Consider the following 17,722-nt stretch of genomic DNA (forward strand, 5'->3'; position numbering starts at 1 on the left):
CAACACTGGTAAATAATGGACAAACTTTGAACTTGCTGCCATTGTACACCTATTTTGCATTTTGTAAAGCAAATGTGTAGCACTCGGTGTTTGGACGAATTGTACTTTAGGTTGCAAGTAACAAAGATCAAATTTTACATATTAATGTTTTCTTCTATACACGTACGTGTGTACATATTTATATATATATATATATATAAACATTGGCAATGCATTTACAATGGTAAAAGGTATTGGTTTGTTAGACAGTGCTATAAATCTGATACTTCTACCGCCCTCCTTGAGACAATATGAAAATGTTAACGACAAAATCATGTAACAACAAAATTCAGTTATTGAACTACCAAGGAAGTTCTGCATGGGATGGTCCGAAAATAGGCTCTATTAACAGAATATAGTCTATTTCCTTTGTCTCTTTGCTTGCAGGCTTCGTGGCCATTTTCCTCATGGATCCGGCAGAAGTGTACTGGAGTATTACAAGTGGGAACTATAGCGAAGGATCGTACGTCATTCATAGAAGGGGTGTCAATATGACAACCGGAATGAATGAACGAGGGAACACAATCCAGCAAAGCCTGCAGGGGATTTTGGACACTGCATCGGACCGGTGGGTATCAATTGGTATTCTATGCTTTAATAGCTTGTTTGTTTTATAATAATTTTTTTATAAACATTTGTATTTAAGATTTGTTTATGATATACATAATATGAAATGCAAATGGCTGCACTGCCCATTTAGATGTATCTATACATGGTAATCTATATGTATTTATCTATATTAATATCTATTCTATCTTGCTTTCTCCTAATATATACCAAATCCAGATAGATAGATAGTTGAATATAGATTTGCATATACAGACATAGATATATGTATAGATGAATAGATGGATAAATAGATATATAAATAGAAACATAAATAGAAATATATACTTCATAGTTATTTAGTATCCATCAATTTAATAACGTACCTCGAATATGATATCCTTTAATCACAACACAACGGTTGATTCTAATCCTTTGACGTAATTACGTTTCCAGTCCACAATGAATATTTGTTACTTGATTGATTGATTATAGTTTGATTGATTTTATAATTTTTGTTCAATTCAGTTCCAAAAACTCACTAAGGTAATCTTTTTATTCTCTCCAGACCTCGCCATCTTCCCCGAGGTTCCTACGGCATAGGCAAGGCGGGCGGGAAGACTAGCGAGGTCAACACCATAGGCTGGGAGGGCGACTGGACCACTATGTTATACCTTGGTACGAGTCTGAATTTTCGTCAGTCATTATAATTTTCCAAAGGTCTATATATGTGTGTATGTAACATGAATAATGTAACATTTAATATATTTGTTCTAGTGGACTTTCATGACTTTCCGGCACTCAATCTTGGCGTAACTCAAACTAATCTACTCTAACTTAGCGTGCACGCTCTAAAGCTAACTGCCACGCGTCTCAGTTCGTCAAAAACATAACATTACCGGAAAAGTACCGGACTTAAACATTCGGGGCCTCTTGATCATGACTTTTCGACCCCAATCTGATTAGTTTATACTGTTTTGATTGATTATACCAGACATTTATTAGTATATGTTGTGTTTTTAGTTACGGTCCTGATACTGTTATGAGCAGTACATTTACCTTTCATTAGCGTGATGTTCAGTGAAGTTTCCTTTCTGTAATGACCATTAAGGTTTCGCGCCGAAGTTCAAATCTACATGGAGTTCGTGATTATTATAGCTTAGCTGACATCTATCTTATTTTTTGTGGGTTGTATAGGCGCGGCAATGTACGGCGGGCCTGAGAAGCGCGATTAAATCAGGCTAGTATATAGCGTACAATAAACGCCGGATGGAGCAAACTACTTTCCGGATGGTACCCAAGCTACCAAATAACAGCGTGTTTGTTCATTTTCAATGTATAAGGTGCTGGTCTTGGAGCAATCATCCTCTTCCTGTCCATCTCTGTTTGCTGCGTGCAGCGGCAGTGGAAACTGGAGAGAATACAGAGGGCCCAGATCGAGGCTGCTTCCGGTGCGATGGTTCCCGTGTGGGATTATGGGGTTCCGGTTGTCCTGAAGGCTCCCGTCATGCCCTACAGAGCGATCCAGCCAATGAGATACTACAACGGGCACCGCAGGGAGCAAGTTATTGTATAGCTCTTCAAACATAAGCGTTTTTTCGCCAAAGTTATACAAACGAGCTCCAACGGGGCTATATCCATTGTAAGTACGTATTCCTGTAGCTACTCCAATGTCTTGACTAGAAAACGCAGTAGTAAGATTTTACAATCAAAGTTTTAGCATAATTTTGCAAGAAAATTTAGCCTATAGCTAGATATCCTTTATTTTAATGGCTCATACAAGACTCGAGTGCACTAGAAAATCTCAAGCACACTTCGACTACACTTTGGATACAGTAAAAGCAGAAATGTTCGCGGTGGTTTTATGTTCGCGGTTTTCGTGGTGGCCACTTCACCGCGAACTTAAAACCACCGCGAACATTTATCCATTATAGTACTGTACAGTATGTGACTACAGTCTATGAAAATTACAACCACCGTGAAAAGTCCATCTACCCGCTACCGCGAAACTAAATCCTCGCGAACTTTATGCATCTACAGTAGTATGTAAACGCGGCAGATAGATATTAATGTTGGAGGTTGAACCCATTGAGAAAAGAAGGGACCAAATTCACAGATATCTACAAGATCACCTATGAGTCAGGCCAGGAGACACTGGTTTCTAAATCAAATGTTACATACTCTTGAGTCTCAAGAAAAACATTACGTCGATGCCCCTAAACCTTTCGACCTTGTTTTATTTTCTTTTTATCATTTTTAAAAGCAAAAATGTTACACAAAATTCCCCTCTACAATTAGTATGATATTTGCTAAAGATTTATATTACAGACACCCAAAGGTCTTCATTGCCAATTTATGGTAGATATCAAAACTCGATCTTGTTTACAGTGCCCCAAATAACCTTTGACCTAAAATGGCGCCGTGTGGCTGAATAAACATAGAATACATTCCAGTTGCTCTTTATAAAAAATTAATTGATATCTTTCCTAAACCTTGATATATAAGAGATTTAAACATTACTGTTGTATAGTTGCCAAACAAACAGTAGAAATCTAAATGATTTTTATGAAGGAAAATGAATAGACATTGACAAGTTTGTAAAACAAATTGTCTGCAAAAAGTATATTTCTCTAGTTGTTTAAGCTGTATAAAAGGTTTTGTGACGTATGTAAATTTTGTAAATTGTACAGTTTTCATGTAAATTTGATTTGTGAAAATTTAATGTCTTGATCGTACAAAGTAACAAATGTCTTGTGATGTACTAAAATGACACTACATAGAACCCTTTATCCTAGCTAAAGTCCCTACAAGGGAGCTAGGACAAATTTATAAGAAAAACAATGTAAGAATACTCAATGGATTTGACAAATATCGTTGAGGAAGTTATATGTAACGGACATAGAATTTGTTCCTAAGGAACATTGAATTTGATATTTAGCCAGTTTTACATACGACTGTGTATTTCACAGAAAGTAAACTGTTATTTCAGACCTTCCGTTTCTGATTTTGTTTTTTTGCAAATGATTTGTCAACATCTGTTACAAAAAAATTGCTTTCAACTATTCGTGCCAAATTATGTACAATGGTTTAGATTTTGAAACTGATATTGATATTAATCAATGTTAACCTATTTTGTGCTAATCTATAACAATCATTTGATATACCATTGAATAAATAAATTGTTTCATAATCATTTAAGGATGTATTAAGGATACATTTTTTCAGGAATATAGTGGATTTTCAAGTCCCTAGACTTTAGAACTATCGGTTTACTTATACCTTTTATTATTTGATAATATATTTTTCTCTTATTATGATTATTATGACCATTTCAAGATGGCATTTTGAAGCAATAAAAATATACAGCTAGCGATATTTTGCAGCAATACGCTCTTCTACAAGTCTAAAACAAACAGATAAATGTTGTTGTACATGTAAGTCTACCCAACTTGCACTATTTACAAACCATGTGGGTGGAATATACGGAGATACTAGTAGAGTATACTGTGAATGAAAGGAATACGTATTTTGTTATACTGTTAGAATGTAGCGTTGCAATTGCAACTGAGAATACCTAAACATGAGACGTAAATGTATGAAATACATTTTTCTGTCATGTGAAATGTATGTATATTTTAGACATAATTGTAAGCTTTTTATGATTGTGTGTAATACGATGTTAAGAAATTTAAGACAAATCCTTTAAAAGCTGTGTTTTTGTGACAAAAGTGGAAACAGAAGAAACTGTAATATGCCATGCCTATGTTGCACTGAGGTTGTCAAAGTTCTATTCTTCACAGCAATGTTCGTGAGGAACATACGGTGGGTTGTGCCCTTAGCTTTAGGCCTAAGGTCAAAAATTCTAAAAAGGCCGCGGGATCAAAATCTTTTCTGATTTAATAATGTATGAACTAGAACATGTTCGTTACGACTATAAGTCTTTGTCTGAGTTTTTGTCGATAAATACAAGACAGAAAGACAACCTGAAAGACAGGAAGACAATATTTAGGCTGAGTAAGAAAGGATCCTGGGACTCTAAGATTATCCACCACCATCCATTTTCCTTGGAAGTACAGTAACTTGTTGTTTTCGTAGGTGACGCAAGGGGGCGTAAGCGCGCATCTTTGTTGCAACTTAACTCCGTCGCTTTTTGTCTAAATCATCCAAAACCTAGATTTTCTATTCATTATTTGCGAGTAGTTTGGTCAAAGTTGGCAATTTATCTTAGTTTTAGCAAATGATAATTATATCGACGTGGAGACGATCGGTCGAAACTGTGTAGCCAGCAAAATGTTTATCAAATGTGGTTTAAAGGCACAAATGCAGAATGTCTTACAATGTTACATATATTTTAGCGTTTGTGAGAATAAAAAGGGAAAGAACCATTTGCACACACACAGAGATAAATAGTCACACAAACACAATTACACAAAGATTTACAAACACACATACGCACAAACACATGCACACACGCACACACACACATGCACACAACGCACATACACACATGCACACACACACATACACACACACATGCACACACACACACACAAATACACACACGTGGGCACAATTATCAAGCGTTGCTTGTTTCAAAAACATTATATAAACATCTTTTTTTTAATCATAAACAGTAGAGATCAATAAACTCAAGGCTAGGCTACTCACCCTAAGGTCGACTGTAAGGATTTGCCCTTGAAACGCCCTTGAAATGCCGACTTTCATCTCTGCCCACTGTAAACGCAATTACCTCTCTGTAAAGTTAGTATTAGGCCCTTTCAACGCCCATTCAGACGACAGAAATTCCTCATTTCCTTCAGCAAAATAGTCCTCGACCTAACCTGACCTCATTTGCAGACTAGTACAAAATCTAATATGGCGTCAATTGTGAAACCTTGAATGGCGATATCTTGTTTAAAAAAACTGTCTAATACAGTAAAGGATATATTTCAGAGGTGAACGAACTTTTAGGGGCGTTCACCTTGTATTTGGGTATTCGGTAGGCTGTGGGTTTGATCCCCGGTCGAGTCATACCAAAGACTTTAAAAAATGGTACATGCTACGTTCTCTGCTTAGCACTCAGCATTCTGGAAAGACTATGGAAGTTTAAAACACACCACTTAACAGAAAGGACAAGAGTGTGGAAGTTTAACAAACATTACTACCCGTGGACTAGCCCCCTGCTGTAGTGATTGCACAAAGTTGTGTGACCCAGGGCTACCGAAACGGAGATGGGCGCCGCCTTATGCACCATCAGGCGCGGGAAGGTCTTCGACTGACTTTGTAGCACTCACACTCACTCACTCATCCTCTCGCACATGGTGCGTAGAGCCGACTGTATGCACTAGAGTTCTCCACTTTGTAGCTGAAGGGCAAATTTTAGATTCTGTAATTTCGTCGGCCAAGCTCATGACTGACCACAGGATCACACGAAATAAAATACACAATTCATAAAGAATTTACCTCAAAACAGAACGATTTATCAATATTAAGAAGACATAAAATAGAGCTATTCCCAGATGGCTTAGTCATGTTGAGAAAATGGGAGAAGGAAGAATTCACACACACCCGCTCAGGACCCGGAAAATAACGAACGACAACAGACATGAAATACTAACAGAGAACACACATTCCCAGATGGCTTACTCATGTTGAGAAAATGGAAGAATTCACACACCCGCTCATCAGGCCCCGGAAAATAACGAACGACAACAGACATGAAATACTAACAGAGAACACATATTGTAAAACTCTAAATACCTCTTGGGGTATAAAAGCTCTCTGAACTCTTTCGAGTTATGTTTTTCTATGGACATGATAAGGCTTAGGCGATTACAGTTTCATTCCTATGGACTACAGCTGTTAAGATCATTTTCTAAATTTGGAGAAAAAAACTATGATATATAAACGTATAATCCAAGTCCGCTAGTGACAAGTTGGGTCTTCTGGTTTTGGTTGTTGACTTGAAATCAAAATATTCTGGGTTAAAATCCCTAGTACCATGGCCTTGTGAAAATTAGGTTACAGTTAACACCTATTTTCTACTCTACTCGGGTAAAATGAGTACCAAACTGATGTGTTGCACTTAAAATTAATTTCCTAGTTAAGCAAAACAAGGGAAAACAAAGTCTCTTGTGGTATGTAAGTGTCATTTTATAATCTTTACTCGACAATGATGAGGCCGCGATACAGCAGTCTTTTTGTTTGTTTGTTTGTTTGTTTGTTTGTTTGTATTCCATGAGAGATAAACGCATCACGGCCTAACACACCAGGTCTGCACTAAACAGTACAAGCTGTATATCAGGTCAGATATTTTTATACACTCACACCGGGACGAACCCTAGAGTTAGTGTGGTGTGTTCTTTAACGTGTCAAACACATCCTGTGTATTTTCGTCCTGTCATAGGGACTTTCCTAACCGAAGCTAGGCACTTGTATACACTTAAGTTGAGTGAAGGAATTGGTGTAAAGTGTCTCAAGGACAAATTATCGGGACTATTCAGGAATTCTAGCTCAGTGCTTTGAGGATTTGAGTTACGAATGCACAAGGACACACAGGGACATTGTTGTTTTATGTTGGTACAAAAACAAACGAGAGTCACGATAATCATATTTTCTGTCCCAGAATATGTTTTCATTTGCCACAAGTACGTAAAGATACAACACACGAACTTTGATAAAATGGTTTGTTATTCATATGTAGATTTCATACAGAATTGAACGATACATCATTCTTTAATGCTATGATGTTTTTCCAGAGTCTCTGTATGTCAAATCATTTCATAATTAAACATTTCACAAGTTCACAACGAGAAAAAAGACGAAGGTACAATTTGACAAGCCTTGCCCCCCTCCCCCATCCCGTATTCCTTCATCATCGAGGTTGCATAACACTGCCCGCAAGAACGTTGAACTCGGGCCAGAATATTCTACGGACACTCCTCGACAAACCTGCTTCTGTACTTCAAGGCCTTGGCGCGTAATTAACCAACAAAAACAAGTTCCCACCCCCAATTGCTACCCCAAAGAGCCCAAATGACTGCAAATCTCACTATTCAATGCAAAGAAACGCTAACCTCGAAAAGATCAAGAATTGCGTGCGTGTTTTGTCCCAGTCGGTGATTGAAGAAAAACGACAAGTAATCAGCATGTTTAATTGAATTTAAATAGCCTGATTACGGAGACTCCCGTGTAGTATGAGGAGGTATAAATGAGATGTGTACGCAGGTGTTGCCGAGTTGTTGAAGAAGACGAGTGACACAGACAGTCGTCTGCTGAAGCCCTCTGCCGCAAGGGCTTGTCCAAAGATGGGTTTCTTCACAGTTTTCTTAGCAATGGCGCTGGCAGTGTCTCTGAGTTGGTCAGAGGTACAGGGTGCCGATCCTATCAAAGATCTTACCAGAGATATTGAGGACCTGCAAGGTAAGTCTCTATCACTGTAGCCCAACTGGTTCACAGTTGAAGTCCTGATTTCGATTGCATGTACTTGGTTAGGCCTACGTCACATTTCCAAAACCGGAGCCCGTTAGGATAGCTTTCGGGAACGAAAAGTATGATACGAAAAGCACCAAAATACACAACACAAGAGACGTAAAGAAAATAGTCTTGGGCATTATTTGTATATAATTTTACGTATACATTTCTATTTTTCAATTTTTGGAAATGTGACGTTAGCTTTACAGCAAGTTCCCGGTTTAAATCCCGGGAAGGCATTTCGGTTGGGGCTGCACCCGTATTTCGGAAGGGACATAGACGGGAGTCCCGTGTTCGAGGAGGAGCCTCAAGCACGTTAAAAGGAAAGAGCTAGCACCCCCTTTTTTATTAAAAAAAACATATACCGCTACAGAAACAGCAAAGAACTTGCTGCCCTACTAGTCAGTACAATGTGAACCTTGCTAATGATGCTTAAAGGTATGGTTTTACTCAACGTATTATTAATGCTTTGGTTAGAAAATTTTAAAGTTTAAACTGACTTATGTGCTGGAATTATGCCATTTTTTCTTGATATGAAGAAATTGATTGCAATTCTCATAGAAATGGGTAAAAAAAACTGGGGACAATCTTGACATTTTCCAGATACATGTACTAAATAATATAGCCTATTGAATGCCCGTGCGGTGTTTTGTCATGCTGTGTAGTAGTATGTACACTGTTTATACACAGTCACGTGTGGTTAGTTCATATGATAGGAGTTTACCTTATCAACAATATGTTGAAGGTAGATTAAAAGGGTTTGCCGCCTCATTATGCTTTAACAAAGCATAATAAGTTGGTATCTCACCGCACTTGGGACACCGGTGCGGCACTGCGGGGTTCGTTCACTGCGCCACTGTTTTTTCATCTTTGATAAATTAGATATGCCTAAGAAGACATCAAAATACTGTAAATGCAGAAACTTTCGCGGTGGATTAATGTTCGCGGTTTTCGCGGCGGCCACTTCAGAATTTAAAACCACCGCAAACATTTTTCCATAACAGTAAGAGACTACAGTGCATGGTGCTACCGCGAAAATAAAACTACCGCGAAAAGTCCATTTTTCCCGATAACGCGAAATAAAATCTCCGCGAACTTAAATGCCTTTACAGTACAAGAAACGGAAGAAAATTCGCTTTTTATCTCTGAAATTCGTTGTGCAATCTACGATCCCCGCAGTGCCACACCGGTGCTCCAAATGCAGTGAAATACCACCTTTACGTACCCTGGGTAAAGGATCCTCTGACAAGTACCTGTAAAACTAACTACCCCTGATTTATGTCCACAGCAAAATTTACCGACCTATCCATGGAAGTATCCAGGCTGTCAAGCGCATTGAAGGGCAACCAGGTGGCACTGACAAAACTAAAGGTAAGAAACTACGTTTGCTCGTACTTAAATCCTGTGCAAATTTTTGCATGTAAGAACAGAAATTACTACCTTGCAGAAATAAAGCCTCTATTTGTTTTTGTTTTTTCTTTGTTTGTTTATGTAAATCTTCATTAGACTTTACGAAGTGCACGTAAAATCTAATTTTCTGTTGGTTGAGATTGCGATCAGAAATATGCTAGAAATATGTTAGGATGGATTTAACTTTCTATGTCCTGAAAAAAAAAATTCTAAAACCTTTATTCTAAAAAAACGTCCAGGAAGTCCATAGAAACTAAGAGACTAAGACAATTATTACTACAATATGCGACTATCCACATTAAGTGATAATCTCCGCCAACCTATTACATGGAACATAGTACAGTCTACCCTTAGCATTGGTAACAGTGTGTAAAGGTGCGCTCCAACGAGATAAAGAAAGAAATTTCTTTCTTTTTGTGTATTTCGTCGTCTTCTTAGTCATACTTTTACGTATCAGACAATATATAAATTATGAAAAAAAATCGGAGAAAATAACAAAACAGGTGGGAGCGCACCTTAACAGTCTTCTTCTCACGTAGTGGTCTCTCTCGTTGATATATCCTGAGTTCCAGGTCAATCCATTCATCTAAATTGACAAGAATCAAGCTTAAGTTTAAGAAGCTTCGGCTGCCTTTAAGCATATACATTTTTTTTGTATCTACAAAAACAGAAAATTATTTACAAGCACAGATGCAGGTCTAGATCTCTGCCGGTAGAATCGCAATTCCGTCGATCGTTGTAGCCAAGCGCCTTGACAGAGCGCTCAAAAAATTTCTTTGATGAAAATAATCCTTTGAAGCAATAAGTTTCACAGTGAAAAGACTTAAACCAAAAATTACCACATTTATTAGCCATGGTAGACCAAACTTGTTGAACCAAACATGTTGAAAAGATACAGTAAAAAGATACAAATGATACTATTGCTGGCAGCTGGATAAATGCAACTTCTCGTGGCTTTTCTGTTATATCGGGGATAAAAGAGCAGATATGCTTTATGACCGATGGCTTGTCTAGTTGCAGTAAGAATATTTTTTTACAGAACTTAGGTGTATGAAGTAAGGAAATTAGTTTTGTATAACCTAATACAGTTAATTTCTCTCTACGGTTTACAATCTACACCCTACTACAAAATGACATTCGTCCTCTATTCTATCTAAATTACAATGTTTCCATGAGGTGAAATGCAGGTTACAAATATGTACCGCTTTCCTTTCTCGTAGGCAACTGAGTTGAGCATTACCGAGTTGACAAACGATGTGACAGAACTGAATGGCGAGCTCGGAGAGGTTCAAACCGGGTTCTTAGCCCTTCAACAGGAGTACGAGACACTGAATGGCGAGCTGGACCAGTACAAGATCCAACTGTCTTCACTGGATGCCAGTTCTCAGGCCAACATCGACGAACTGAAGGAGCGCCTGCAAAGTCTTCAGAATCTCCTTCGCGAGGCCAACGATGAATTCGACTACGAGCTGTACGAGCAGCAGCAACATTTCACCGATACGCTGGAGAGCCAACGGCTGGAGCAGACCGATGCGCAAAACGTCCTTCAGCAAGAGTTTGAGATGCTGAAGAGAGTCAGCGAAACGCGCGAGGCGAACGCAGTGGATGAGCTGCAGCAAGTTCTCGAAGACGCGAATGCTGCGCTCGCTGATTCTGCCAACGACGACCGCCTGACGGGTCTGGAAACGCTCGTCGACACACTACAGGAGCAGGTCGAGCTTCTTAGCCAACAGATGACCGAACATGAGACAGAGATGCAGTCCATCGAGCAGTCTGTTCAAACCACAACAGAAGATATTGGCGACCTGGACAACAGGCTGGAGGCACAGCAGTCCGAGCAAGTCTCCTTCCAAGGTGACCTGACGGGGGTGCGATTTAACGTTACGTCCCTCAGATCTGATACAGAGGACTTGGAAGAGCAAAGCCTGGCGGCAATTGCACAGCTTGAGGATCAAGGAACCCGTCTGGATCATCAGGAGGAAGAACAGGAAGGAATACAGGCGCAAGCAGATCAGTTAGAGACCACCTTCAATGAGCAGAACGAAATCGTGGAACAACGCCTGACAGACGCTGAAACGAGGATTGCCACTCTAGAGACAGAGGGAGCTAGCGCTCAGGACAGAATCACGGCGATCGAGTCCACTGTCCAAACTCTGGGCGGCACCGTCAGCGAAGTAGATCAGCGAGTCGACGAACAGCAGACGACGCTGGGGACACTACAAGAAACCGTCGACAACCAAGCGTCAGAAATCCAGTCCATCAACAGCTCTCTCCAACAGGCGGTTCAACAGCAGGTGGGACTCCAACAGTCCTACGAAGACCTGCAGCAGGAGGTTCAAGAGCAAGAGGTCCTGACAGAGCAGCGTTTGCAGACCATAGAATCTGGTATAGACGCCGGTGGATCTGGTGGAGATTTTACGGCAAGTGTGGCGGCTTTGCAGGAGGTAATGGACGGACTGCAAACGAGCCTGACGGAGGTGAACGCGTTGGGAACCTCGTACAACACAGAGGTCCAAACCACGCAGCAAACTCTCAGCAGCTACGCCACGCGCATCCAAGTCGTGGAGGAGGCACTCGGTGGTGCAGACCCAGGCGCTCTACAGCTACAGATATCAAACTACGAGGCTACGTCAGCGCAACGTTTTGGAACGTTGGAAGCGAACATTGCTGCCATCAGCACCTCTATAGACGCAGTTGAAGCCCAGATAGCCCAGATGGAAGGAACTGCTGGCTCTGTGAGTGGTCTATCTGGCCAGGTCGCCCAGCTCAACACGCAGGCTCAAACTAACAGCCAAACCCTCAGCGCCGCATTGGCAAGCATTCAGGAGCTTCGTACCGACTATCAGGACCTCTTTGACCAGACAGAATCGTTTGAGGGGATCGTCAACGAACTGGAGACAAACTACCAAGAGGTGCTGACACAGCTGGCCGACGTTGCCACTTCGCAGGACATAACCGACGTACGGTCTCGACTTGTGGAACTCGGGGAATCAGTAGACACCCTGGAGAGCGAAGTTGACAGCATGCACGCAGGATCAACAACCTTCCAAACAGAGCTGCGAAGCGATGTTGACGAGATCACCACCACGGTGCAAAACAACGAAGTGAAGCTGACCGAACTGGAAAACAATGCCCCACCGGCGTCCCTGTCCACAACTGTTGCCGGTCTGCAAGAAACGGTTTCCGGGCTTTCTGTCACCACAAGCCAGCTAAACACAAGGGTCAGCAGTGCAGAGACCAGTGTTGCAAACAAGAGGAGCATCGCCTGTGAGTTCTTACAGTTATTATTTTGCGCATTAAATCCCACGTCATGTCACGGCCAAACCGTGGCCCAGCCGGAAAGGTTTCAGAAACAAAGTATGATATAAAAGACACCAAATAAACATTACAAAATAGAAAGCTCCGCAAACATTATTTATGTAGATAACCCCGATTTTGCATGAGTAGCATTTAGTTATGTAAGGCATCTTTGAAGCTATCTACATTCCAAATAACATGAAGATCCATCAACCCATTTCCGACTTGTTCCCCTCTAAAGGGATGATGCAACTCAAAATTCCCTACATACATGAGGTACTTGATAACTTTGATAAGGCACAAGCGTTTTGTTAATGATACAGTATTCTGAATGATATGTTATATGTTGTGTATGTTATGTTTCCAAGCGTTATGCGTAATTATTACTCTTGGAAAAGTAGATGTTGCAGACTGTGATAAGCTGTCAACAAGCTGTCAATAACAGTCAATAAACAATAAACAGTAATGATCCTTTAATGTATTTTCAGGCGAAAGCGGTGAGATCTACAACAGCAATGTAGGCACGGGAACAACAAAGAGCAATTACTTCTACTTCTCTTCTGGTTTCACATCCACCCCAGTCATCGTACCCTCCATCACATTGGTCGACACCGCTCACTACAGAAACAACAGGTACCTCTTCGTTATTAATATTATTATTATTATCATTATTATTATTATTATTATTATTATTATTATTATTATTATTATTATTAGAGTCCATTCCAAGACACCATGCGGATGTTTGTGGCCATTGTTTAGAATTGATTTTAAAGTTTTGTAATTATATGTCTAGGACATTTGATACTTCAGAAATATTTGTAACACTGTTTCAACTTTATAAATATTTCCCTGGTCCTGTAAAACTTTGGAAATATTCATCGTGTGGAATTGGATACTTCTAATGGTTTCTAAATAATGATAACAGCATTCTACCATTATCTACCATTTTCTACCATTTTTTGTAAATGGTTCAGTGGGCTGGGAAGATAGCAATTCACACATCCTTGCAAAGTATGGTTGGGTGCCATGAAACAATGGCCCACCACAAAGGATCCACTAGTGCCCAGCTGTGAAATCTAAAAATATACAGATGCAACAATAGGGCTTACTTTTATGGGGGCAATAAACTAATTTAACCATTTGGCGAGGTTAACCATTTTTTGTAAATATTTGTAAATGTGAAATAATCACACAGAGGTTTCACAATTATTGTAAATAAAGATATTTTTGTACAGTTACTTTCAAAATGTTTCTCAAATATTCAAAGGAATTCAAATATATGAGTACTTTCTCAGTCAATTTTTAAAAAATAATCTAATTATTGTGGCTCAGATATTCTTTTATTCAAAATAATTCAGACTAATTATAAATATCGCCTAAAAACCCTCATGGTGTCTTGGAATGGACTCTATTATTATTATTATTATTATCATCATTATTATTATTATTATCATCATCATCATCATTATTATTATTATTATTATTATTATCATCATCATTATTATTATTATTAACATTATTATTATTATTATTATTACTATTGTTGTTATTAGTATTATTATCACCATTTTAATTTTTACTATGGCTTGTCCATTAGGGTGGAAATCTACACCAGCAGTGAATCGACGAATGGGTTCTGGCTGACTGCTCGCACTTGGGGTGACACTTACTCGTGGGGCGTCAAGGGAAAATTCATCGCCTGTGGCTACGTCTAAACAGAACAACAAACAAACAAACAAAGAAGAAACAGAAGCCTGTTGAGAAAAAGGAATCGCCTTGGTACTTCAATATTCTTCAATAAGTGACTTTTTTAAAAGACATAGAGACATACCTTCAAATTGTCGATGTCTTGCAGCAGATCTTGTTCACAGAGTGACTTAGTCTCGCGAGAGAGAACGAGACAAGGTCCAAACTTGCGTAGATAGCACGTCACCGGAACGTACTGCGCCTGCGCGAAAAGTATAGACATGCTAAACCTTGCTAAACCCCCGGTTTACTAAAGGGCCGCATTTAAGAAAGTACGTGCGTATATAAGGGTAAAATCCCGTGTACGTTTTACATGAAACCATGTCTCTAACATATATAGTGTGCAACAAGCGGGATTTCAATGCAACGTTGACCAAACCAAGCCCCAAAACACCAGGGTTCGCGCAGGCGCAGTACGTTCCGGTGACGTGCTTGCGTAGATCATATTCGAGGTTTTGTCTTGAAAATGTCATTGTTTGAATGATATTGAAGTAACTGTATTCATACGTGACTAATGAACCTCTTCAACGTTAAGCACCTTGATACATTAGACCACAATAACTTATTTTATGGATGGTATTCTATTGCAACCAGAAAAATAGGGCGAAAAAAAAGAGAATGCTGCTAACAAAACACATCCAGTCGATTCTTTCCCGGGCTTGGTTTACCTCTAGTCTGTAATCGTCAACATCTCAATGATGTTTTGTTTTATTATTGTCATTATTATTAAGAGGAGAAAAATGGCGCTATGGCACCATGTCCTGACCATATGCCAATCTACCATGGAGAGCAGGCCATTTAGCAACTTTAAAATTGAACAGGAACGCTGTTGGTCAGATGTGGCCAGTTTCTTTTATAAAACAGGTGAAAATCAATGCGCGCGCTCGTGCCATCCATAAAATGAAGTTAGTAACGTAACGTGACCATCTGTAACGTAAACATCCAGGAAGCAGGTTAACAACATTTTATCAGGATTGCTAGTGATTGCTGTGTTTTTATGTTTGAAATTTTGTACGTTTTTTTTTTGTTCTTTGAAACTATAAATTCTTACTTGGTAAAGGGCGTCAGTTAACCTGTTTGTATGTCTTGAAAACGTTGACTCTGATGTGAAAAAAACTATGCATGTTGTGTTCTGGTATTTGATTTGTTTACAACGTAATCAGGAATTTTGTGCACTGAAATATTAACATTGCATTATACAGAGTTGCAGTGTGAAGTTCGTTTCTCTTTTTCTGTTATGATATTTAAAAAAAAGGACTACGGCACTTTATAACGTTGTCTTCATTGCTGTTCTTTATAAAAAAATGAACTTTAAAAAGGAACGTGATAATTTTCTAATAATCATTTGCAACTTCTCAACCATTGACTTTAAGTGTGCTTGAGAGTGTGACAATATATATTATATTGACATTGGTTAGGATTTTATTAAGGTCTATTTGGTGACTTAATTGTGTCTTATGCAGCGTTAAACACACACAAAACACACTTCGACATAATGCATATACTTTAACAAATGTTCATCACTTGACTACTGGAACATATTGTTCTTAACATGTTTTGAAAATGGCTTTCTAGATTCCAAGTGACCTACTTGACGTGGATACAAAGTATGTTGTGTATCTTTGTGTTTGATGACAATGTTGGCCTACTATACTGTGGGAATTGCCGACAAGCTGATGTGTTCTTCTATACAATACATTACAATTGTTTGCAAAACTTACGAACAGTTTCTGTTCTTTTATTCATCTAATCGCTACCTTTACTATACAGTCAATGTAGGTTTGTAGTCCAGTTAGTCCTTATTTATCATTATCTATCTTGGATACAATAATATGGGCCACTTAGCCAAGTATACATACATACAAGTACATACGTAATGACACTATACCTCAGTAAAATATGATGAATTGCACAATCAAATTGCATGAAGTAAGTGAACGACTACTAAAGTACTAAAGCAAATCATAAATGTTCAATCCGTGGCCCGGCCGGGCAGTTTTTGGGAACAAAAAGTATGATATAAAAGACACCAAACTACATAAGACATAAAGAGAATAGCCCTGGGCATTATATGTGTATAATTTTATGATTACATTTCTATTTTTCGTTTCATAAACAAGCCGGCAAGACAAGGCCAGGCGATGTTATACTTAAGCCCCTTTTAGACGAGAGCAAGAATCAATAGGGATGGCGTCGGACTTAATTTTTTTTTCTATTCCTGGCAATTCGTAGTGTTTTCCAGAAAATGTCACTGCATTCCAGCTATTTGTGCCCGTTCTTTTGACTAGTCTAAAAGTTTTTGACATGTAAAATCTGTCGAGGTGCAGTCGAAGTGGAGAAATATCGAATGACATTCAAAGTGGATTCTTCGTGTATTCTAACCATTCAACATGTAGTATGACTGCATTTTGCGGCATTCCGACATTATTCAAAACATTCTTATCTCATTCGATGTAGAACCGAAAAGGCAGGCCACTTCGAATCCTGCCCGAACGTGGCCAAAAGAATATCTGGAATGCAGTGAGAATTTCAAGAATGCACTACGAATTCACAGGAATAGAAAAGATGTTTCATTCTGATGGAATTTTGGCTCATTCCTTCTCGTGTGAAGGGGATATAAGGTCCATTTGGAATTCCCACTCGGAATGGCCCTGAATGTGACACGAATTTTGCAAATATTTCATTTCGAGTTCTGCTTGATTCCTGCTTAGTCGGTTTTAGTGTGAAGGCCCTGTAAAGCCGGCACCGTGAAAAGGTCAAAAAAAAAAAATTGCCGACTCTGAAAACGCGTGTGTTAAAGGGGGATTCCACTCATGAAACGAGTATTTTTCCCATATATATTACACTCTTCGGAATACAAATGCACCCGACTTTTGACTAAATCACCACGACTGACTTTTCGACCAAACACTGTTCTAAACCTATGAACCCCCATACGGGACCGTTTCCAATTCTCGGCTTTCACCTGACGTCACGGGTTTTCCAAATATGGGCATCCGCACAGATCAAACACGAAGCAGACGACGAAGTGTCATGGCGGACTCAGGCGGCCGTGGCTCAGACTAGTTCGACCCAGACGACATTTTGCCATACGCATATGAGCCTGAACGTGATTCTGGAGAGTCGGAGAGTAGCGATGAGAACAATCAGCCTGCAGAAGCCTTTGCTGGGACCAGGGGCGGCATGGGACGGCCGGGATTACGAGACG

The 17,722-nt window shown here is 39.4% G+C and overlaps 2 protein-coding genes across 2 annotated transcripts; both read left to right on the forward strand.

The window, feature by feature from the left end:
• The first annotated feature begins 542 nt into the window (after positions 1–542).
• On the forward strand, positions 543–2,426 carry LOC118405055. Its single transcript, XM_035804456.1, has 3 exons — positions 543–607; positions 1,154–1,263; positions 1,929–2,426. The coding sequence occupies exons 1-3, from the start codon at positions 543–545 to the stop codon at positions 2,159–2,161; spliced, it is 408 nt and encodes a 135-aa protein (XP_035660349.1). The 3' UTR covers positions 2,162–2,426.
• Positions 2,427–7,838: 5,412 nt separating this feature from the next.
• Positions 7,839–14,685, forward strand: LOC118405105 (adventurous-gliding motility protein Z-like). The gene is made up of 5 exons (XM_035804506.1): positions 7,839–8,007; positions 9,347–9,429; positions 10,689–12,735; positions 13,254–13,398; positions 14,366–14,685. The coding sequence occupies exons 1-5, from the start codon at positions 7,893–7,895 to the stop codon at positions 14,481–14,483; spliced, it is 2,508 nt and encodes an 835-aa protein (XP_035660399.1). The 5' UTR covers positions 7,839–7,892; the 3' UTR covers positions 14,484–14,685.
• Positions 14,686–17,722: the final 3,037 nt, after the last annotated feature.

This window comes from Branchiostoma floridae, chromosome 17, assembly GCF_000003815.2.
Source record: "Branchiostoma floridae strain S238N-H82 chromosome 17, Bfl_VNyyK, whole genome shotgun sequence".
NCBI lineage: Eukaryota > Metazoa > Chordata > Leptocardii > Amphioxiformes > Branchiostomatidae > Branchiostoma > Branchiostoma floridae.